The 22,872-nt window shown below is 33.4% G+C and overlaps 7 protein-coding genes across 13 annotated transcripts; 2 read left to right on the top strand and 5 right to left on the bottom strand.

The window, feature by feature from the left end:
* Positions 1-10: 10 nt before the first annotated feature.
* On the bottom strand, positions 11-8,988 carry LOC122575478 (ornithine aminotransferase, mitochondrial). 2 transcript variants are annotated; one of them, XM_043744482.1, is made up of 12 exons: positions 8,628-8,988; positions 8,011-8,262; positions 7,777-7,938; positions 6,839-6,999; positions 6,041-6,345; positions 4,907-5,237; positions 4,158-4,541; positions 2,032-2,401; positions 1,335-1,639; positions 969-1,169; positions 577-802; positions 11-490 (listed from the first exon to the last, which is right to left on the bottom strand). In XM_043744482.1, the coding sequence occupies exons 4-12, from the start codon at positions 6,902-6,904 to the stop codon at positions 324-326; spliced, it is 2,355 nt and encodes a 784-aa protein (XP_043600417.1). In that variant the 5' UTR covers positions 6,905-6,999; positions 7,777-7,938; positions 8,011-8,262; positions 8,628-8,988; the 3' UTR covers positions 11-323. The 2 variants fall into 2 exon arrangements, with proteins under 2 accessions (XP_043600417.1, XP_043600416.1); XM_043744481.1 differs by lacking the exons at positions 11-490; positions 577-802; positions 969-1,169; ... (1 more) ...; positions 2,032-2,401; positions 8,011-8,262 and having other exon boundaries at positions 3,857-4,541; positions 8,628-8,967.
* Positions 8,989-9,086: 98 nt separating this feature from the next.
* Positions 9,087-10,244, top strand: LOC122575488 (cell division cycle-associated protein 7-like). The gene is made up of 3 exons (XM_043744499.1): positions 9,087-9,226; positions 9,300-9,998; positions 10,081-10,244. Exons 1-3 carry the CDS (start codon positions 9,164-9,166, stop codon positions 10,237-10,239), a joined length of 921 nt encoding a protein of 306 aa, XP_043600434.1. The 5' UTR covers positions 9,087-9,163; the 3' UTR covers positions 10,240-10,244.
* Positions 10,002-12,048, bottom strand: LOC122575480 (methyltransferase-like protein 25). Of its 2 annotated transcripts, XR_006319441.1 has the most exons (5): positions 11,335-12,048; positions 10,905-11,256; positions 10,732-10,829; positions 10,306-10,662; positions 10,002-10,216 (listed from the first exon to the last, which is right to left on the bottom strand). XR_006319441.1 is itself a non-coding variant. In XM_043744486.1 (4 exons), exons 1-4 carry the CDS (start codon positions 11,899-11,901, stop codon positions 10,429-10,431), a joined length of 1,251 nt encoding a protein of 416 aa, XP_043600421.1. In that variant the 5' UTR covers positions 11,902-12,048; the 3' UTR covers positions 10,298-10,428. The 2 variants fall into 2 exon arrangements, 1 of the variants encoding a protein (XP_043600421.1); XM_043744486.1 differs by lacking the exon at positions 10,002-10,216 and having other exon boundaries at positions 10,298-10,662.
* Positions 11,892-12,573, bottom strand: LOC122575502. The gene has a single exon (XM_043744527.1). It carries the CDS (start codon positions 12,433-12,435, stop codon positions 12,031-12,033), a length of 405 nt encoding a protein of 134 aa, XP_043600462.1. The 5' UTR covers positions 12,436-12,573; the 3' UTR covers positions 11,892-12,030.
* An 89-nt stretch (positions 12,574-12,662) lies between these two features.
* Positions 12,663-17,594, top strand: LOC122575447 (SWI/SNF complex subunit SMARCC2). Of its 4 annotated transcripts, none has more exons than XM_043744387.1 (8): positions 12,663-12,844; positions 12,923-13,040; positions 13,497-13,616; positions 13,690-13,803; positions 13,870-15,817; positions 15,914-16,224; positions 16,310-16,766; positions 17,457-17,594. In XM_043744387.1, exons 2-7 carry the CDS (start codon positions 12,924-12,926, stop codon positions 16,757-16,759), a joined length of 3,060 nt encoding a protein of 1,019 aa, XP_043600322.1. In that variant the 5' UTR covers positions 12,663-12,844; position 12,923; the 3' UTR covers positions 16,760-16,766; positions 17,457-17,594. The 4 variants fall into 4 exon arrangements, with proteins under 4 accessions (XP_043600322.1, XP_043600320.1, XP_043600321.1 ...); XM_043744385.1 differs by having other exon boundaries at positions 12,668-12,844; positions 12,937-13,040; XM_043744386.1 differs by having other exon boundaries at positions 12,668-12,844; positions 12,937-13,040; positions 17,443-17,578.
* Positions 16,875-19,801, bottom strand: LOC122575475. Its single transcript, XM_043744479.1, has 5 exons — positions 19,665-19,801; positions 18,703-19,233; positions 18,266-18,599; positions 17,441-17,646; positions 16,875-17,326 (listed from the first exon to the last, which is right to left on the bottom strand). Exons 1-5 carry the CDS (start codon positions 19,673-19,675, stop codon positions 17,104-17,106), a joined length of 1,305 nt encoding a protein of 434 aa, XP_043600414.1. The 5' UTR covers positions 19,676-19,801; the 3' UTR covers positions 16,875-17,103.
* On the bottom strand, positions 19,413-22,634 carry LOC122575456 (protein PTCD3 homolog, mitochondrial). Of its 2 annotated transcripts, XM_043744412.1 has the most exons (10): positions 22,386-22,630; positions 22,150-22,255; positions 21,868-22,065; positions 21,536-21,783; positions 21,351-21,459; positions 20,939-21,275; positions 20,660-20,862; positions 20,250-20,582; positions 19,958-20,179; positions 19,413-19,850 (listed from the first exon to the last, which is right to left on the bottom strand). In XM_043744412.1, the coding sequence occupies exons 1-10, from the start codon at positions 22,412-22,414 to the stop codon at positions 19,689-19,691; spliced, it is 1,947 nt and encodes a 648-aa protein (XP_043600347.1). In that variant the 5' UTR covers positions 22,415-22,630; the 3' UTR covers positions 19,413-19,688. The 2 variants fall into 2 exon arrangements, with proteins under 2 accessions (XP_043600347.1, XP_043600348.1); XM_043744413.1 differs by lacking the exon at positions 19,413-19,850 and having other exon boundaries at positions 19,970-20,193; positions 22,386-22,634.
* Positions 22,635-22,872: the final 238 nt, after the last annotated feature.

Below are 22,872 nucleotides of genomic sequence, written 5' to 3' on the forward strand. Positions count from 1 at the left end.
GATTTTTCATTGCGAGATGTAGATATGTATAAACTTATTGCTTTTTTAAGCAATGAGAAAAGCAATGAATAAAATATTAATTTTTTAGAGATTTAAATTACTAAGGCTCTACTCTATTACTCTTTTTTAAAAAAATTATTATCATAATATTTTTAAAAGATTAATTCGAAAGAATAATTAAAGGAATCGCTTTTAGAAAATAAATTCACTTTTTGCGTATATTTTGCGTCTGGCATAATGCGATTTTTATAACACGACATTTTCCTCGTATTATAGGGTAGCTCTCGTATTATAGAAGAGTTATCCATGTAACGATAACTAATTTATTTGTAATTTCTGAGGACAGTGGTGAGTATATCGAGACCTTCTTCAAGTTGTTCTTTCGTAATAGTAAGTGGTGGCGATATCCTTAATATTTGACCATGAGCAGGTCTCGACAACAAACCTGCTTCTTTCAGTCTTAAACAAATATCCCATCCTTCGGCGAAGTCTGGAAGATATTACAAAATGTAACAAGAAGCAAAGTAAACGTACAATATATTATTACAGGATATTATCGCGGACTTGAGTCAATACCTTTATTAATTACTAAGCCAGCCAATAAACCTCGACCTCTAAATTCTACCGCTATGTCTTTCGGAAGTTTTCCTAATTCTTTCCGTAGAATTTCCCCAAGCTTACTCGCATTCTCTGCAAGACTTTCTTCCTCTAAAATTTTAACTGCTTCTATAGCGACTCTGTTACCAAGCGGACTTCCACCGAAAGTGCTACCGTGAGATCCAGTTTCTAGGCACATTATTATCTAAGGAAATAGCAGGTTTGGCTTAGATCAACATAACATTAGAAAAATGTGTTTCTATCGCTAATAATTAATTGACAAAAACCATTTTTCTCACAGGTTAAATAAGAATTCGGTCTTGAAAGGATCAATAACGCGCTGCTATTGTTTCCACTGCAGTTATGTTTACCTGTTCGTCCGCTAAAATACCGGAAACAGGATACAATCCGCCAGACAATGCCTTTCCTAGCACGAGAATATCCGGCCGTTGATTTTCGTGATCTACCGCCAATCGTTTGCCCGTTCTGCATAAACCAGTTTGTACTTCGTCAGCGATCCATAACACATTGTATTTGTCGCACAGGTCTCGTACACCTTTCAAGTAGCCATCCTACATGGAAATGAAAGTTTAGGATTTGGAAAGACGAGAAATGGAAATCCAATTACTGAAACTATTCTTCACAGATCTATACGACCCAAAATGGGTATTATATCTGTCTGTTATCTATTCGACCATTTGTCTATTCAAGTTTGACGAAAGATGAAAATAACATACATTAGGTATTATGACACCCGCTTCTCCTTGAATTGGTTCCATCATGTAAGCGCAAACAGTTGGATCCTGCTTAAATTTTTCTTCTAAAGCGTTGAGGTCATTGTACGGTACTTTGTCGAAGCGAGGAACGTAAGGTCCAAAATCGGTGTAACAATTTGAATCCGTAGATGCAGACAGCGCGGCTATAGAACGTCCCCAGAAGTTCCCTTTCGCGAAGACCACGGTTGCTTGTTCCGGAGGTATCTTCTTTACTCTGTAAGCCCAACGCCTAGCAACCTTAATGGCAGTATCACCTGCTTCGACTCCTGCAATACAACACATAATAGACGCGTCTACGTATTTTGCGCTTCTATTGACAAATGATTGACAATTGATTTTCTATTGACAAATATACGCAAGTATCCGAACACAGGATTACTTTTGAGGAAACACGTTTTCATATAATTGTTACATATTTTAATAAGTAACTTACTTAAGTGTATACTCTGTTATATACTTTATAAAAGGATAGAAAATATTGCTTCTAACTATTAGTTCATTATTGATTTGTACATATTAGTCAAATTCAGATTACTATACTATATAATTACTATAAATCGATCAAGGTGTCCGGATGCTTATTACTTTTAATACGCCTTCTGTTCTTTTCTATTTAATTTCTCCATCTTTGAATGTATTTCGTTTTTTCTTTTCGTACCAGTATTCATCGGCAAGAATTTGTCCCACCCCAGAAGCTTCGACAGATATTCTCCTAGTGCACCGTGAGGCTCCGAATAAAAAGCTCTAGACGTGTGAGCGAGCTTTCCCACTTGTTCTCTCATTACTTTCACCAAACGTGGATGACAATGACCTTGATTCACTGTTGAGAAACCGGCCAAAAAATCGAGATATCGTTTCCCTTCGACGTCCCACAAATAGACGCCTTCGCCTCTTGAAAGAACTACCGGAAGTGGCTTGAAATGTCTACCACCATACATATTATCACGATCGATCAACTCTTGCGAACTCAGAAATCTCTTCAGCTCTACTTCTTTCGTTAAACCGAAGATTCGTGATCTCGTGATCGGCTGCATTTTAAAGATTTCGAATTATAGTATCACAGTTAATTTAGATTCGTGGAATCGTTCGAAGAAAAGAATCTCTTGCCACTGTGTTTAATTTCAGAGGCTGTCTTACATTTATATCAAGAGAACGAGAAAGAGTAGGGGTGATGTGTACTGCTTATTTACTCGGGATGTTTTTGTATATAATTGATACATATGTCGGCGGGATTTAGAATAAATGCTGTAGCGTAACTAAAGAACTCGTATCTGATAATGAGGGACATCGTTTATTACGACGCCACCACTCTAAATCAAATGAGAAACTGCAAACAACATATATCATAATAATCTGATCGTGAGACGATGTATCTGAGAAGATGCACACTACTGTCGAGTAGTAAATCTGTTATTAAAGAACGTCTCCCTACTGTTAATTCTTTACCTTTTGTCATAACTGGGATCAAATGTTCTGCTAAATTTAAATCCAGACAAGGAATGTAGTTACAAACATATTTCAATCGATTCCAACATTGAATTTTAAAGTCACTAAACTAAACTAAACAGATGTCTCTGCAGGATCAATTTTCATCCACTTTCAATTGTTGCTCTTTTATTTATACTTTATTTAATATTTTCTATTGTTTTAATCAATATCTACTAACTGCATATGGTTACCTGAGATAAGGTCATAGATCAAAATTTGATCGAACAGTTTAGAATAAGTTGTAGTAAAAAAAATAAATTAATGTAAATTTTATATATTTGCAATAATTTGAAACTGCCTGTATAGTTCGGAATGACAATGTACTTGCACACGTCTAGTGAGAAATAATAAACGCTAACGTACCATCTCTTCTTTCTCTCGTTTGTTTTACGATTCTTTCGCAAGCGTGAAACGAATCGAGAACAACAATTATAGTCATAATATGTACAATTACCAATAACAAGGATTACGAAGTTTGAATAAGAGGAGGATCATTTGATAAAAAAAATATATGTCGTGGCATTATTTTTCGTTTCCGTTTATTTACTGTTTTTTCTAAGGTCTTGTGAGTCGACATCCGATAGGAAATTAATTACAAATTATGACAAATGCGACTGTATCTTAAAACAAGCGATTGCCAATATTGACCCACAATGTTCAAGCGCGATATTATCGTGAGTTTGAGCCAGTATTCGATGTCTGACAAGCGTCGGAACAAACACTGATCTCGTGACAGTACAGGATAGAACCGTATCACGTATAGCTATTAATAACCAGTATATAACTAATCGGGCAATATTTTTTCCTTTGTACATGCGGTGCATGCGGAAGATAACAGCTTCGACAGCTTTCGGTACATGTTCTTGGTTCAATTTTACCGTGTTTAGCTTCGTCGATCTGCGGTCTATCTGGATCATGTGGACGGCTGAGAGTAGCGATCGCATAGTGGTGAAAGTTAGCTCACTGTTACTTTCTATAAAATGAGGAAACAGGAAAAGAGTAAAATGTGACTTTATTAACATTTTTCAGAAATTAGAACGGAAACGGGTTCGAGGCGGATTTTCCAAGTATGTAGAATGTATGGTGTTAATTAACGTATCGAGAGATAACCCGAGAAATGATATCGACGCATTCTCTTATTTGCGATTCTGTGATGACCAACGGCGGTGCCAATCTGATTATATGACCGTGCGTTGGTTTCGCCAGTAAACCCTCCTCTTTCAATTTCAAGCATACATCCATGGCATCGATGTCTTTTTTGATAACAATAGCATTAAGTAGACCCTTTCCGCGAACAAGAGTAACCACATCCTTTGGTAATTTTCCAAGCTCCTTCCTGAGAATATGTCCGAGCCTTTCAGCATTTTCCGCTAGTTTTTCTTCCTCGAGCACGCGAAGCGCTTCAAGGGCGACTTTACATCCTAGAGGGTTGCCACCATAAGTCGAGCCATGTTCGCCAGGCTTTATAGTTAACATCACCGAATCGTTGGCGAATACACCAGAAACTGGATAGAAACCACCGGACAGGGCCTTTCCAAGGATCAAAATGTCTGGTTTTACATTTTCGTGATCTACTGCCAATCGTTTTCCTGTCCTTGCCAAACCAGTTTGCACCTCGTCGGCGATCCATAAAACGTTGTGCTTCGTACATAATTCTCTCACACCCTTCAGATAGCCGTCCTTAAGAAACAATATACAAGTTAACGAAGTTGTATAAAAACAGTTATTAAGATAAGCAACGTCTTAATATTATAATAAGCAATATTTTGAAATGAAATTATGAAGCGAATGGAACGATATCTGGTTGTTTAGTACGAATACCAAATAAAAGGCAACGTACTGAATTTTAAGATTACTCCGCCGTATAAAATAAAAAATGTGATTTGTCGTATTCTTTCCTGCAATCTTCATATTATAATAAATCAAAATTATTAGCGCGTATCCTGATCGGTTCGGATAATCAAAGTTCTACCGTATAAGTCACATTAATCCGAGTGGTGCAATTAATATTTTATATTTTGATAATTAAACGAGAGTTATGATACCTTCGGTACGACGACGCCAGCTTCGCCTTGAATAGGTTCCACCATGAAAGCACAAACCTGAGGGTCGGCTAAAACCTGTTGAAGCGCCGTAAGATCGTCGTACGGAACGAGCTCGAATCCAGGCATAAATGGACCGAACCCACTGTAACTAGTTGGATCCGTGCTTGAGGATACCGCGCTCATTGTTCTGCCCCAAAAATTGCCTTCCGCGAAAACAATCTTCGCTTGATACTGCGGTATACCTTTGCACGCGTAACCCCATCTGCGTGCCAGCTTACAAGCGGTTTCGCCACCTTCTACTCCTGTGTTCATCGGAAGCCATTTCTCGTACCTAAACATTTGATATTCCGTTCCGTTATTTATGATATCGATTATTAAAGATATAAGGGAAACGAAATTTCATTTATACTTTACTATGTTAGTAGACATACTTCTTACATACATACAGTAGACCTTGATTTATCTGAACTCATTCATATAATACTGCTTGAAAGTATTCGATGTAGTTCGAAGTGTTCGAAAGTATTCACATCCAGATGCATAAGTGGGGTATTAGAGAAAATTCCATTTTAATGAATGGAATTCAGATACACTCTCAAAAGTATCTGAACCTTTACTTATTCTTAATAGGATATAATTTAATTAATTTAATAATAATAATTTAAATAATAATCAATGGATATACAAACTATTTAAATTGTATCTAAAATACATATCAGATAAGAAAGGCTTTTTTTTAATTTATGTGGCGACTAATTTAAGCAATAATATTTGAGACCAGTAGATATATCGATGATTTTTTTGATATACCGTTGGTCAATTTTCAAACGAATATTTAAAATTTACTATTTGCTGGTTCAATAAAAAGATAATAAATATGTATCAATTTTAACCATCAGCCTCTTATCAATTTTCTATCAACATTCTGTACATTTATGAGCGGCAATATAATTGGAATTCTTCCACAATCGCTATATTATAAGAAAATATGTCGATTATCTGATGCCAGATGCGAGAGCAGACGTTGTGTAAACGCATGTAAGAGCGCATTATCACAACTTGTAAAGAACGTGTAAATGAACAAATAAAAGGAGGGGCAAGAGGAATATAATCACGCAGAGTAGTCTTACTCACCCGAAAAGTTTCGTAATATATTCTTCAAATTCTCCCAATACATCCGAGTAAAAAGCCCGCGAAGTTAATGTCAAAACCTTCGCTTGTTCGACCAAAGCCTTGTAAATTCTTGGATGGCAATGGCCTTGATTAACGGCAGAGTAGGCACTCAGAAAATCATAGTAGCGTTTGCCTTCGACGTCCCACATGAAAACTCCTTCCGCTTTGCATAACGCAACAGGGAGTGGATGATAATTGTGAGCACCGTATTTTGATTCGCGTTCGAAAATTTCTTGTGACGTTATAGTTCGATGATTTTTCTCGGCCTACGATCGGAGTTAAAATGTAGACAATTTTGCAAAATTGAAGGGCTCCTAACAAAAACGAGGCTTGTCTGCGTCTTTTTCAGGAAAGTGGAAAAATACTATACGAGTACTCTATGTCCTTGATTTCTGTTCAACACATTTCGATCTTTTGTACAAAATATTCATCATTTTATATAATTACTTAATTGCTGTAAGTGTATCTGTAATCATATCGTGGAAAAGCTTTGTCTAATTAAGTCGTGAAATCGTAGAACCATGATAAGGATTACGTTCCTAGACACGGTTAATCTTCATTCTACAATAAATCAGAGTCTACTGGTTTTATAATTATCAGACGTATGATAGATCTGATTATACTTTCATAGTACTGATTCTATCATGTTGTGAATCTCGGTTATTGCTTAAAAAATTAAAGAATTTGACAAGAGTCATTTATGAGCCCATTTGCATATTGTTTGGTAAACCATGTATCAGATTTAACGCTGCTTATTACCTGACTGATCAGATTCAAAAGATATCCCTTTCTTTTAGATATCATCCCGACTTTTCTGAACATCATGTCTATATATTTTTCCTCGCGTGTTTTTGCTTAGGAATAATTCACCGATCGGTAAATAGTTTCTTTAAGCCGTATAATCCAGATCTCGCGTTAATCTAAAATTTGATTGAAAAAAAATCGGTGTTACGTACATAGATATATCAGGACAAAAACATATAGCATATTTTCTTCGTAATTAATTGAAAGGTTTTTTCCAATTGGAACAGAAGCAGGATTAAAATATAAAAAATTGGAGAATCGCACCAGAGTTAATATGACACTGGTGAGAAAGGAACGATCCCTTAATGAAAATAGTTAATGTGAAAGCGTGTAGAAAACCAAAAATTATCCTTACATTATATGTGCGTGACAAATACATTATACTGTATTATATTTAATTATGTTTTTGATCTAAATATACTATATCATATTATCTTTTAATTAATTCCTGAATATGATTTAACATGACCAAAAATACATTCAAAGTCAAGTAGACAGATAATTTATGTAATACAGGATTAAAAGACAGCGTGTCCAGAATTTAGAAATTGTTCTTCTACAAGAGACAAGAAATGTGATTTATCCATGCTCTCCTCCTGTGATTTTTACATTACAAAGCAATGTAGAATAGCGTTAAACTGCATCTTCTCGCAGAACACACCAATTTAACAGCAGATGCGCGGACAGCCACGCATTATCGTCTCTACATAATCACTTAAGAAGGTGATTTCAAGCTGTATGGTTTTTCTTAAGCATGAGAGAATAAAAAAAGTAACATTATCAGCAAGGATATTAATATTTGCCAGAAAAATTATCACGATTGCATTGTGTTATCGGCGCGGCAAAACAGGCTATCAACGGAATGTTTGTTTGAACTATAGGTAGATCTTTACCTTTACAGGAACCGGTGATCACTCGTATTAGCGGGATCTACGCGTCGCTACCAGTAATCGATGAATACAACGACCGACTATTCGGGACTACTTTTCCTTCTGTGCTCGAATCTGCTTCAAACCAATACCCTCTCTCCCTATCTCTTTCTCTCGCTCTCTAATCTGTAACAATTGGTTTGCGTTAGGTTTTTCCAAGATTGTCAAATTCTAAAAGATACGGTATAATGAATACACCTTGACGTGGCTAGTCTTGTTGCGCGGCTTGCTATTTCTCTCCATCGCATTATACGTACGCTCGCGTCACGCCAGTTCTTCGTATCAGAGATAAGAAAAATGATATAATTATATAGCCTATCAGCTGTGAAAGCAGCTCGTCTTGTCCAAGTCCAAAATTCTCGACTATTTTTATTTGAAAGTAAATATGATAAGCTGATATACTTTCACCAAGTAACATCGGATCACAGTTCGTTTCGGTACAAAGCAATTCTGTAATATTTCCATCATATTTTACAAACGATTCAATAATTGCAGTAATTACATCGAGTATTATGAATATTATGGTAGATAGTATAATCTGAATGATGAATAAAGATCATTTCAATATACGATAAACACGACACTAAAAACTATGACTTATCCTTCTTCTTGCTTTTAATTAAGTAACAATGAATGATGGAAAGATATTTATGACTATATACAACTATACACAATAGTTTGGTATGATAATGATAGTTTATCGAATACTCTGTCCTGTTAGCTACTGCATGCAAACATTAATGATACATATACAATTGAACATTACAGATAGTATGTGATTAGTACATAATATACAATAACGTTGTACATATTACCGTAAATGTTCGACATGTGCGTCCCTTGCTCGATGTATCCAACAAATGCCTTTTTATCGAAACATCAATTGTTTGTTAATAAAAGATAGATTACAATGTGTTCGAGTGGAAGACACTAAAAGTACATATAAGGTATGCTCTTATATATATTGATTACTATAATTTACATGCTAAAAGAATCATTTTTGAACGATATTTTTAATTACGAATTATGTTATATATACCTTTATGTTTCATAGCAATTCCCTAATAATCGTAATTCAGTAATCTCAAATTCCTAATAATTCTCTAATGTAATATATTTCAATTAATACATTCACTATGTATATATACATACTTCTTGCAACTTATAGTGTATAGATGCCGTGTCGGTTTTACCCGCCAAAACAGTCCAACTGTCCAACTCGCCATGATTGTCAGTTTTTAGAGTCAGTGGATTTAAACACGAGCATTGTGTTTGTTTTTGATTCTATTCTTTTATCTAAAGAATATACTATTATCGTGAGTATACATTACTTGAGGATTAAATCTTTAATATGGACGAAAACGATGATTACGACAATTTACGAAAAAGGAACATAGCCGAAAGAAACGCTATCGTAAGTATTTTTGTTTGATTTAAATTTCTAACCAATAATTATCCGGTGTGTTTATTTGCATTCAACATTGCAGTTTGCCGAGTTTTTCAAAGAGTTAAAAGAACAAACGAACGAGATAAAAGAACTGAAAAAAATACATAATGATACAGAGAATTCAGAAAACGAACCGCCTAAAAAAAGACGTAAAACTATTTCTCATTCTAAGAACGATCGTGTTAGAATGAAATATGTAAAGCTCGAATTTCGTAAGAAGTATAATACTAGAAGTAGATCAAGGAATATCTCCCAATGTGAAGAAGAAGAGAAAGAGAATGATATAATTGACCTTAAAAGCAATAAACCTAAACTCCAAGTTCTATTTCCATGGGCAAAGCCATTTCAACGATCGATCGATTTAATGAAGATGGGAGTGTGCGATGTAGATGAAGAGGAAGAGCAACTATCTATGAGCAGTGACGACGGGAGCAGTGATGATTTGTATGATATAACTAAAAAGCGAATGTACAATGTAAACAGAGCTCCTTATGACCCAAATAACATACCGTCCGTCAGTGAAATTACGGACGAAATGCTAGATAATATTGCAACCAAAAGTACTTCGAAGCAGTATTGTAAAGTTAATGGAACATGCTGTCATCAGTGCAGGCAGAAAACGTTAGATACAAAAACTGTATGTCGTTCAGGAGAATGTATTGGACTTAGAGGACAATTTTGTGGACCTTGCTTAAAAGGACGATATGGCGAAAGCGCCGTTGATGCATTAAAAGATCCTGTATGCCATATATTAATACATATAAATATTTATTTTTCATTTTTGTTTCATAATTATTTATTTTGGTGCAAAAATTTTGCAGAATTGGGTTTGTCCACCTTGCCGTGGTTTATGTAACTGCAGTATATGTAGAACAAGAAGTGGTTTACCCCCAACTGGAATTTTAGCCCCTATTGTAAAAGAAGAAGGATTTTCGTCTGTTATGGATTACCTTCAATCTGCCGAAACAGATAACACATAATTTTCATTGATACAAGATTTATAGTTATAATAATATAATTAAACCTCATAACAAATAATTTTTTACCGAGGAATGTAATATTTTTTTATTGATCGTACTATGTATGAGAAAACTTCACAACAAATATAATAAAATTGTTTTCTGTATTCACGTCGTATACTTCTTTGTTTATAACATTCTTTCCTGTCGCTATTTTACTGCAATAATGCCATAACGTCTTGGAGATAACATAGGATCAAATAAACGCAGTATCGCAATTTTAGAACACTGATTACTGTTCTGTAAAAATATTATCCTATCCAACATAATGGCTGCTTCTAATACAAGACCAACATGTATCCTTAACATTTGAAATATGTAAAATTTCTCCATTAAATGTGCATAAACTTGAAACGTTCTTGTCAGTGCTTCTCGTGATGGTATCTAAGGATGCAAAAATTTTCTTTAAAAAAATATTCAACTAAAATATTTATAATAATGTTATTGCTATACCTTATCCAAATCTACCCCAATTCTTGAAAATGCCCATTGAGCATAACTTGGAAAATCGTGTGATGGTCCGCCGCGACCTACTCTAGCATTATAAATACCTATTAAAAAAGAAAAACAATAGTATACACTATATGAAATACATTAAAATTAAATTAATATAAAAACAAATATACCCAAGGAATGAAGAATGACTTGTAATATTGCTCTGTAGAACAATGATGAAGGTACAGATTTGTTTTTTGTACTTCTTTCAACAGATTGTTGGGCTAGCATTCTAGCATTTCTAGAAAAATTAATTTTTTTATTAAGTGTTTCATTTGTCAAATGGTAACAACAGGGCACTATACATAAAATATTAATGTCTTTTGTAGCTAAGAATGTTCGAATAATTGAGTCAGTGAGCGAACCACAAGTATGTAAACCAGTTAATATAATGTTTTTATTTATATCCCAATCGGAAAAATTTTCTTTTATCATTTTTATATAATCGGTTCTGTCATTAATCTCTTCAACTACATAGCGTACCTAAAACAAAGTACAATTTATCTGTGGTTCATGTATTCGAATGTAGTATTTTATAAAAATTTAATACACTGTTACTACCAGCATTGGAGAGAGTATCAACTTCTTCCGTAATTTTTTTTGTCTACAGATTGCTCCATTACTACATAATTGCGAAGAATCTATTGCAAGAACAGGAACTTTATGATTTTCTGCTAAAAATGTTGACAGATATGCTTTCCCAGCACCAGCATCTATTACTAGATTATTTGTTCTCGCAGCAACTTCCCCAATAATGTTTCCAAGGGATTCAACCTCGTGTAACTTCTTTGTATTTATAAATTCCATCTTAATATTTTCACACATACATTTCTTCTGATTATTTATATCTGGTAATGTGTTTAAAAAATCTTTTGAATTTGTTTCTATAGAGCATGATTGCAAAGATAAAGATTTCGCCAACTTTATAAAATTATTCAGTGTAGGATAATCATCATTTTCTGTCCAATCAACCCAACTGAGTTCATTCTTCTCTAATTCTGACCTTAAGGCTTCTGGTAAACATGTTGTCCATAAGTTTTCAGTAATAAAATCAACTATATGACAATTTACCAACTTATGATATGTGTTAATGAAATATATAATTTCATCAAAATGTTTATCATACATGACTTTAATATTTGTGCAAATAACAATGTTTATTATAATTTTTAAAAATGAAAAATATTATGAAATCCAGATACAATTCTACAATATTGTTCCACTCCTTATCTATTTAAATATAATATTCTCATACAATTAAAAATTGAGTTTATCCACTTCTGGGTACGACGAAGATATTTTTGCCAATGCACAAAACTTGGCATATTTAAATTTAATATTATCTACAATTTTCAATATATCCACCGTCTCATCATTAAATTTAGGAAAATTATAAATATCCTGCAAAAGTGTTTTTGCAATGGAAACAGCTTTCCCTGAATTACATCTATTGGTAGTCAAATATTGTTCCAAAATACCACTGTAATATCCTAATTGTGCACCTAACAAACTACCCTTGTGATATCCAAAATGAAACCCATTTACCAATTGCTTTTTGCCAACCTCAAAACCTTCTTCGTAACCTACGGATTGGGCATTTTCTTCCACAAATAGTAAATCTTCGAACTTCTTATTTATGTCTATATCTTCTTTATCAGACATAATTACTATTATGTATCTATTGAGTAATCTAATTTGATTAAAAAAATTAAATACGATTCTTAACTGCCCTAGCTCTAATTTATAATTAGTACTATCACAGCACTATGAGATGATAATATGAGATGTAAGTATGGGAGCAATTGTAAATACGTATCGAATAATTCCGAGCATACACGAGCATGTCTACCAACCTTTAAAGTCACTATCTGTTTCGTTTGTGGTTAACAGTAATTATTATCAGATCGGTTAAGGTTATAAGTAACGAAAAACAAATATATATCTCTGAATTTTTATTAGGAAATACTTATTCATAGGCTGTAAAAGCCTATTTGATGTTGAAGAAAAAATTCACGAACGTAAATCAAAATATTCCTGTATTGGAATAATATGGCTAGAACCAACTTCAGAGGTGTGTCATGTTTGCAACAAACGCGGTGTTCTTTCTTGTAGTGCGTTCAACAATTTTTTAAGTTAATATTTCATAAAGGATGCTCGCGTTAGGACCTAAAAAGGACGGTGGACCCAATACGAAGTTTTTTGAGTCCCAAGAAATTCTTACACAACTTGATGGAGTTAAACAATGGCTTTTGAAAAACTGCAAAAAGGTACAACCAAACGCCCGGCGTCGAAATATTTGGTCAACTGCTTACTCATTTATGTGCTATATTAACAATCTATTACTTTACTTTTTAATTATTCTATTATCCCATCTGTAATTTATTACGATTATATTTTTATTTTCGAATTAATGTAAATAGTAAAAATAATAATAAAGGTTAATATCATATATAGATTAACTATTTGTTATATTTATTTTCTAATAAAATATTGCTTTTATGCACGGAAATGTTATTTTCATAATGTAGCGTGTGAATATTTTATTTTATTTTATAAATTATATGTAGAACCACACATAAATGTGTATATATATATATATATATATGATATTTATACATATTTAACTTAATTGAATGTTGTGTGTATATATATAATGAATATAAATATAATTGTTTGAACATCATTTGATATTTGCCTTATACCTCTCTCAAATATCTTTTTAGTACGTTCAAACGGATCCTCCTACTAATAAAAGTTTAGCTACATTGATAGTACAATTACTGCAATTTCAAGAAGATAATTTAGGAAAGAATGTTTCAAAACCTCCGATGACAAGACTTCCTGTATGTATTTAATGGTTGATACAATGGAATGTATCTTTTTTTAAACTAACCAAATCATTTATTAAATTTTCAGATGAAATGTTTCTTAGATTTTAAACCTGGAGGTGGACTATGTCATATTCTTGCTACAGCATATCGTTTTAAACAAGAACAAGGATGGCGTCGATTTGACTTCCCTGTTGGAAAGGTAAGTATTATATTATAAACATAATTTAACAATTCTTTACACATACAAATAAATGTTGTTTTTTAGTCAGGATCTCGTATGGACAGAACAGTGGAAATGTTAATGGCAGCTGAACGAGCCTTGGTACAAAATCGTTGTATGATTATACCAAGTGTATATGTTAGACCTGATGTAGACAAATCAACTGCTGCGAAAGTAAAAGAAGCAGTTCGTCGACATCAAGGTAGTATTGTTGAAAATGAAGCAGATGCAACGCACATAATTTACCCCCCAGTTGATCCTATGGAAGAAGAGTATGCACGGCCTTGCATGAGACGAGAAAGATCTGTTCTTCTTCATTGGTATTATTTCCCAGATAGTTACGATTCTTGGACTGCATTGGATCTTCCTTGGGATTTTCCAGAAGGTACGCTTACAAATACAAACATGAAATCGATATACAAAGTATCGGCAACGTGGGCGTTAGATTTAGATCAATATAACGAATGGATGAACGAAGAAGACTATGAAATAGATGAAAATGGTCAAAAAAAAATACATAAATACCGACTTTCGGTGGAAGATTTAATGGCTCAGCCATCTCATCCTCCGCCTTCAGCAAAGAAACCAAAACGAAAACGATCTCCTAGCCCATCACCGAAACCGGGAAAGCGTAAAAGCGCAAGAGGGCCATCAGGTGTCCAGAGTACTTCGTCTTCGTCGTCACTTACGGCTCCAAAAAAATCACGCGGCGGCGGCGAAGAGGAAGATGATCTCACCCAAGGAATGGAAGATCCACCGGCGGAACCTCGGATTGTAGAAGTAGTTGCAACTCCTACAAATCCTCCTGTAACTGGTCAAGGTAACATTCCAACAAGCGGCACTACTTTGACTACAACAGGCAGTAAAAAACAAGACAACGAGCTTCAGCCGCTCAAATCTGGTAATATGGCAGATTTGGACGAACCTATGGAAGGAGATAAGGGAAGTTCTCAAAGTACTCAAGATAGGGAAGAACGAGATGCAAGCAAAGAAAGAGGAGAAGGAAATAAAGGAGACGAACCAGAAGACAATGTTACTGAACAAACACATCATATAGTTGTCCCTAGTTATTCTGCTTGGTTTGATTATAATTCGATTCATACTATAGAAAAGAGAGCTTTATCTGAGTTTTTTAATGGTAAAAATAAATCTAAAACTCCGGAAATTTATCTTGCATACAGAAATTTTATGATTGACACATACAGATTAAATCCTACAGAGTACATTACATCGACAGCTTGTAGACGTAACTTAGCAGGCGATGTTTGTGCAATTATGCGTGTGCATGCGTTTTTGGAACAATGGGGACTTATTAACTACCAGGTAGACGCAGAATCAAGACCGACACCTATGGGACCACCTCCGACATCACATTTCCATGTATTATCAGATACTCCATCAGGTTTAGCCCCGGTTAATCCAAATCCTCCAAAGACACCACAGCCTTCTGCTGCGAAGACATTACTCGATTTAGAAAAAAAGTCATCCAGCTTGGGAACAGAGGAGAAAGCCTCAGCTGGTGTGATGGCAAATTTTGGATTAAAAATCGATCAGTATTCGAGAAAACCAGCAGTTTTGAAAAACAAACAAGCTGCTGGCGCTACTCGCGATTGGACAGAACAAGAAACGCTTTTACTATTAGAAGGACTAGAATTACACAAAGATGATTGGAACAAAGTTTGCGAACATGTGGGTTCGAGAACGCAGGATGAATGTATCTTACATTTCTTACGACTTCCAATAGAAGATCCATATTTAGAAGAAGGTGGACCAGAAGGCTTGGGTCCATTAGCTTATCAACCAGTACCATTTTCTAAAGCTGGCAATCCAGTTATGAGTACTGTAGCATTTTTGGCTTCGGTCGTTGATCCCAGAGTTGCAGCAAGTGCAGCTAAAGCTGCTATGGAAGAATTTGCAGCCATTAAGGACCAAGTACCAGCAGCTTTATTAGATCAACATTTGAGGAATGTTCAAGCTAGTGCTAACTCTGATGGTAATTAATCCTTTTCCTATTCTTTTCTTATCACAACAGAGTATTGAATAACTTTGAGTAATATCCTGAAATAATAATTATTTTTCAATTATTTAGGTAAGTTTGATCCAGCTGCAGGACTAGCACAATCAGGTATAGCTGGAACAGGTCCACCCGAACCCCCAGACGATACAACACCACCTTCAACTACTGGAAACGTTCCAGCAACAGTGGCCACATCTCCACATTCGGCAACAGCAGCTTCTATGGAAATGAAAAAGGAGGAACAAGAAAAACCTAAAGAATCTGAAATTGAGCAAAGTCAATTAGATATAACTAAAAAGGAAGATGAACTAAAGGAAACCGAAGAAGATACAAAATCAACTATGGATGCTGAAACTATGGAGGCGAAAGAAAAGAAAGACAAGGTAAATTATTATTTTATAATGTCATCTTTATTAAATATTATTATATTTATGCATTGTCTATTGTCAACTTTTTTCTTTGTTATAGGTGGTGCGAGACGCTCAACTCCAGTCCGCAGCCGCAGCAGCGTTAGCGGCAGCTGCCGTTAAAGCAAAGCATTTGGCAGCTGTAGAAGAACGTAAAATTAAATCTTTAGTAGCGTTGCTTGTTGAGACACAAATGAAAAAATTGGAAATTAAATTACGTCATTTTGAGGAGCTGGAAACTACGATGGAACGAGAACGTGAAGGTCTCGAATATCAACGACAACAACTCATTACAGAAAGACAACAATTTCATTTAGAACAATTAAAAGCCGCAGAATTCCGAGCTAGGCAACAAGCGCATCAGCGTTTAGCCCAAGAACAGCAACAGCAACAACAAAATCAACACCCTACATGGCAACCTACTGCACAGCAACAACAGCAACAGCAACCACCAAGTCCACAACCACCGGCTCAACAACCACCACCGCACACACCTCCGCAACAGGCATAATTTTTTTGTAAGTTACATATCATATTTATAAATTTTAGTTATTGACCAGCATAATAGTGTAATATTTTATCGTATGTTGACAGAAAGTATGAACATAGAATTTTCAAGTATAGTATTTTTGCAATATAGAATAAAGTTCATTTTATTTCCTCTCATTTAATATAACTAGATATTTTTATAGACTTTCGTGCCATAAAAATGCCAATTTTTATCGAAATTTACATAATTTAATCGCGTATAAACATATACATAAGATTACGCGATAACAATTGCAATTCATTTGTTTTGTAGCCATGTAAGAAAGATATTCGAATAATATTCATAAAGATTTCGTATGATTCAATCTATAAAGCATGATTATGAACCAGTTCTAAAACTAGATCAGTCATAAGTCGCGCACATTCGGCTCCTCCTCGCGGCGGTACTCGAGCGCTTTGCTTCCCTTTACTTGTTTCTGATTTTTCATATAAATCTGGAGCTTCGTTGCTTTCGCACGTACTAATTGGCAAAATATCCAATGCAAGCCCTGCACCGAATCGGCCGCATCGTCGCATTTCTTCGTTTAATCTGTACATGATAAATAGAACAGGGAGATTAGAGGATGCACTGAAAGTAATCGTTTACAAAATTTATCCGTTATCTTTTTCAACTTATGGACATATTGGGTATGATGTTACTTACAGTTCCCACATTACAGATGGATCTATTGGTGGCTGTTTTGGATTAAGCGTATGTAACGAAGACATTAGATGGAAATGATAATGTTGAAGAAGCTGTGTCATGTGCGCTCGTCTAATCTCTCCATTTGCACAGCAATACAACAAATTCGCAAGATCAAGAGCAAGTGAACCAACTCGAGATAGTTGAAAATCAACTAAATAGACATCCTGTAAAGTCATAGCATTAATCGTAATTTAAGATTTGACCCACTTAAATTGTACTATGTCCGATTTCTATTTCCTAGGTTAATCTAATCGAAATTCAATCAATATTGATATTCATGTTCGAATTATTTCTGCTTCGTAAACGAAGTAAAAAACTAAGATAAATATTTTTACACTATACTTATGCCTGTGCTTTCCTTTTTCTTGTTTTAATAAATTTTAGTAAGTATAGAAATAGAATTTATAAAAATCCCAACTATATAAATAATGGCAAAACATGATTTAGTTGTACCATCAAGTATGATAACTGACTTGACTGAATCTGAATAATTTCTGCTTTTATGAAATAGAAATTTTATGAATTACAAGAATTTTTGTTTTAACATTATTAAAATGCTACTTGTACAAGGCAATTGGTAAGAAGCGGAAAGAACGTAATATCTAAAAATCTTATAAATTAATGAGTAATAAAATTATACCGAGAAACATTATTTCTTGATTTTTCGATTCCTATATAGTAGAATTATACAACGTACGCGTGTACACACAACACTTTTTGTACATTTTGATACAACAATATATGTAAATAAGATATTAAATATTATCTACATATAATACTTACTTCTTCATCTGGATTAGTCGAATCATCTTTAAATAAAAAATTATTGGTCCAACAATCACCATGACAAAAAACTGTAAGAGGACCTTGCATGGCTGCAATTTCGCTCATGGTACGAAAAAATACATCATCGTTAAGAAATGCTCGTAATTTCTCCATTATCTCGAGTCTCTTGGATTCCATGTGAGGAGGAAAACCATCAGAAACCATTCTAATGGCATTCTTAGCAGCAACATGATAATATTGACGATACCAATCCTCATTTTCTATTCGAAAAAGGGCTTCTTGTATACCTTGACCTCTATTTGGATCTGTCAGTCTTGCAAATTCTTCCGGCCTTGTACATCCATACGTACACATTAATATACACACTTATATAAAGATATAATAATATAACATAATAATAAAAAAAGAGGAAAAGATAACATTATTTAACTTGCCTCGTTTCTCTAAGAGTTAGGCTGAGCGCATGAAAACCAGCTAAAGCTTTCAACGTTCGTTTCAAATGCTCAAGTTGTAATCCTTTTCTTCTGTCTTCCATTTTAAAGCCTCTTTCTCGTAGATCTTCCATAACAATAAGATCAATTCGCGCGGCGTATATTTTTGCGACTCCTCCAAAAACTTCTTTACCATTTGTTTGCAATTCATTCAGAGCAGGCCACACATGCGTATAAAATGCTACTTCGTTTTGAAATAGAAGTTCGCTTTTAAAAGCTTCACGATGTTCTCTTGATCGAGGTAAAACTTTGTAAATAATCGCACGTTCACAATTGACCCATTCACGATTTTTTATTTGTTTTCGACCTTTTGCTCGAATACGATATAGCATAGATGTATAATTGTCACCTCTTCCTGAACCGAGTTCTTCTTCCAAACTGGTAATTTCCACATCAGGTTCATCCCTTGTTATTAATTCACGCACAGATTCTAACGTAAGACTCACGTGTCCTTCCTCATCCATCACTCTGGTACTAAGGATAAAAGTTATAACTTTTAAAAAGTGTGAAGAAGAGATCAGAAGAAGAAATTTCGTGTATCTATAAGATTCTTGAATCAATAAATATCGTAACACTTTAGCCTTTGAACGTGGACGAATGAGTTACGATGTTAAGCTACGATGCAGGAAATAAGTATTTGAGTGACGAGAGAATGGTACCTCCCACTGTCGCACAGCATAATTTATTAATCGTAAGTACCCTAGCTAGGGGGGCAAGGACGTTAATACATATCAATCACGCATGTAATTTCTATTCTTTGAATGACAAATTGATTGAAATTCTTACACATATAACACAAATTCAATGAAGAAATTGAGTTAGTTTTATAAATTTTATATTGCTCAATGCAACATTTAGATTTACAATTGCAAGAACAATAACAAAGAAAGAGAGTACGTAATTACATAAGTAACATAATTTTTTCATAATTAATCTGATTTTTCGATATCAGAGGAATTTAATGCTTCCGTCCCAACTAAATTAATCAATTCCTTGCGATAAGCATCCGTTAATTGTGGAAGATTATATAATTCTGTAGCCATTTTATCAATATGTGGAAATCCTGAATTTACAGAATACTCGAGAATAAGCTGTAAAGATAAATGCCTTAAAGTTACATTTTAAATTCGAAGAAGCTAAACTAATTCTAACAAACTAACTAATAAACTAAAGAGATTATAAATGTGAATATACGTACAAAAGCTCCCAAAATACATTCTTTTGAAATATAACTTTCAAATAATTCATTCACTTGTCTTTCATTCATTGTTGGAAGAAATAAATCTGATTCTTTAATAGTATATATCAAAACTTCAATACTTTCTTCTGTACGACCACCTTGCAATAACATTGTTGCTATATTAGCTGTCGCGGCATTTTCAATTGGAGTATATGTTTCTCGTTTTGTTCTGATCTCTCTCTGTCAATAGCAAACTGTTTATTTTTATTACATGTACTTTTTTGTCATTTACTATTATAAACAAACCAACCTGTATACTTTTCCAACAATCCCAAGCTGCATCCATAAAAACCGTTTTTAAAGGTGAATCAGCAGGTAAAACATTCATTTTCATTAAAGATATTACTTCAAGTTTCAATGAAAGGTCTGAGAAACATAGAGTATTTACGTCTGACCATAATCTCGGTAGATGTTTCATTAGAATTGCTGGTGAATGATGTTTTACATGTTTTACGATTTCTAGAAAAGTGCGTTTTGTTGGCACATATATGTTTGGAACAAGTTTTTCGTAAAATTCGAAAAACTCATCAAATGTACTTGTTGATAATACTAGTAACATATACGAAATGTAATAATTGTTTTCCTACATAAAAAACTTTAATATAAAGGGGCACTAAATTGTATCATCTAATATAAATATTTAAATTAAAGAAACCATACTACTGCAGCAGATGAAATGAATTTATAATTGTCTCCTGTTAGAAGAAGCTTATGAATCATATCACCAGCTTCTCTATCGAAGTAAGTAGAAGCTATATACATAGCATGTTTAAAAAATTTATCATCCATTGGATCTTGAATACTAAAACTTTTATTTCCTATTAAGTGTAGAATATCTACGAAATTAGCATGCGCATTTTTTTCTGTAAGAGAGGAATATAATTAACTATTGTAAATAAATAAAATTAAAAAAAAAGACCATTAATAAGCTATAATTACTGTTTTGCGTAAATATAAGCATAATATAATAATACGTTGCTAGCGAAAATTTTATATTCATTCGTTTGAAGTCCATAAGCAAACGGTGTGCAATAGCTTCATCATTCTTCATTTGTGATACGTTAACCACTTTAAGGGCAGCATTCAAAGTTCTAACATTTGGTTTAACCCTTTTCTTATTTATTGTATTAAGAATATCAAAAAAATGTTCCATTTTCAGTTCATGCTTATAACCAAAAACTTCTGGAATCAGCGCCAATAAATAATTGTAAGTAGTAATATTTAATGCAATATCTTTCTCTTTGCATTCATGATACAATATCCAGGCTTCATTTACCTAAGAACATAAATTATAAATGTACTGTATGATAAAAATATACAAAAATTCGTTCAGAAATTAAAGTTATTATACTCTTGAATGTTTTGCTAAACCACATATCATAGTGTTATAAGCCGCTGCTGCTGTTGAAGAATCTTGCGTTTTTAAAAATTCAAACAGTTCATTGATTTCTGATACATACCTAAAATATGAAACTATTGAAAATAGTAAAATATAAGTGTGATTCTCTATTTTCATTATCTTTTTTTACTACTTACTGCCAAGCATATTTATCTTGCTTTGTAGTAAACCACTCTTCTATACGTGAATTATTCTGTGAATTGGTTTCATCATTATAAAAACACAATAATTCTAAAAGTATTTGTTTTGTATCATTAGAAACATTATAGTCTAACAACTTATAGATATGCAAAGCATCAGGCACTATACGCTTGGATATGATACGTAGAAGTATTTCTTCTGATACTTGATTTTTATCAGTATATGTTGAAAGTGGTGTAAATGCCTTAAATATAAGTTAAAAATTACTTATGTTTTAATACACCAAATATAATATATGCATATTATATCAATATTAAATAAAACATACTTCAATTTCTGGCTCTGACAGATGTTTTGGAAATAAATCTCTGTGTTCATTATGAATCCATTTTGCAGCTTTTTTGCCTGCCTCATATGATAATGCAAAAGAACGATACTCTGTTTTCCTCAATGGAAATAAATAAGGATCATCATGGTACAAATAACTGATATTATTAGAATCTTTTGGTATTGTCCGTTCAAGAGCCTTTTAAAAAAGGTGGAAATAACAAAGTTGATATATATTTCCCTTGATATATTTTCCACAAAAGTAAATTTTTATTATATTTACCTCTAAAATATCCGTAGGACCACGTTGTATTCTAGCTGGTATTTTAACTTTAGAATTTGATACTGATAATGAAGATTGTAACCTTTTTAACTCAACACATGAAGTCCTGTGAAACAAACAATTTATTGATATTAGGGGACAAAAATAATATGATGTGTATTATTTAACAAATAATAATGTTCTTAATCTTTTTACCAACTTGAATAAATTATGTTATTGTAGTAAACGTTACTAACCTATCTAAAAGATATCTGAGGCGATTCATTATGAACACTTTGATTAAATACTGTTTATAATACAAAATCTTATTACTTAAATATTATATAAAATGTAATTGAAAATTGCAGAAGTTAAGACGTGACATACATATTTGTCTGTGAAATTCTGTGTACTGTATCTCTCTTCAAATAATTGCAACAAAAATATGTACACTTATGTGTGTAGTACGAAAGCGAAGTTTACACGACACGCTTTTATCGTTTCTACTTGAACTGACTTGGACATCTATTTGGTTGCCTATGTGCAGGCTTTACCTTTTTTTCTTTTTACAAAATTAGGTAAATTAAGAATGTTATAAAAGTTTTATCGAAAAATTTTTACAATTTTATAAATTTCTACTGAATTTGAATTCGATAATAGCATTAGATTATATATTACGAAATACTATTTTAATATTCTATCACACCACTGAATTTTGATCTTTTAGTTGTAGTTATATCCTTA

The sequence above is a fragment of the Bombus pyrosoma genome, linkage group LG15 (genome assembly GCF_014825855.1).
Source record: "Bombus pyrosoma isolate SC7728 linkage group LG15, ASM1482585v1, whole genome shotgun sequence".
NCBI classification, from domain to species: domain Eukaryota; kingdom Metazoa; phylum Arthropoda; class Insecta; order Hymenoptera; family Apidae; genus Bombus; species Bombus pyrosoma.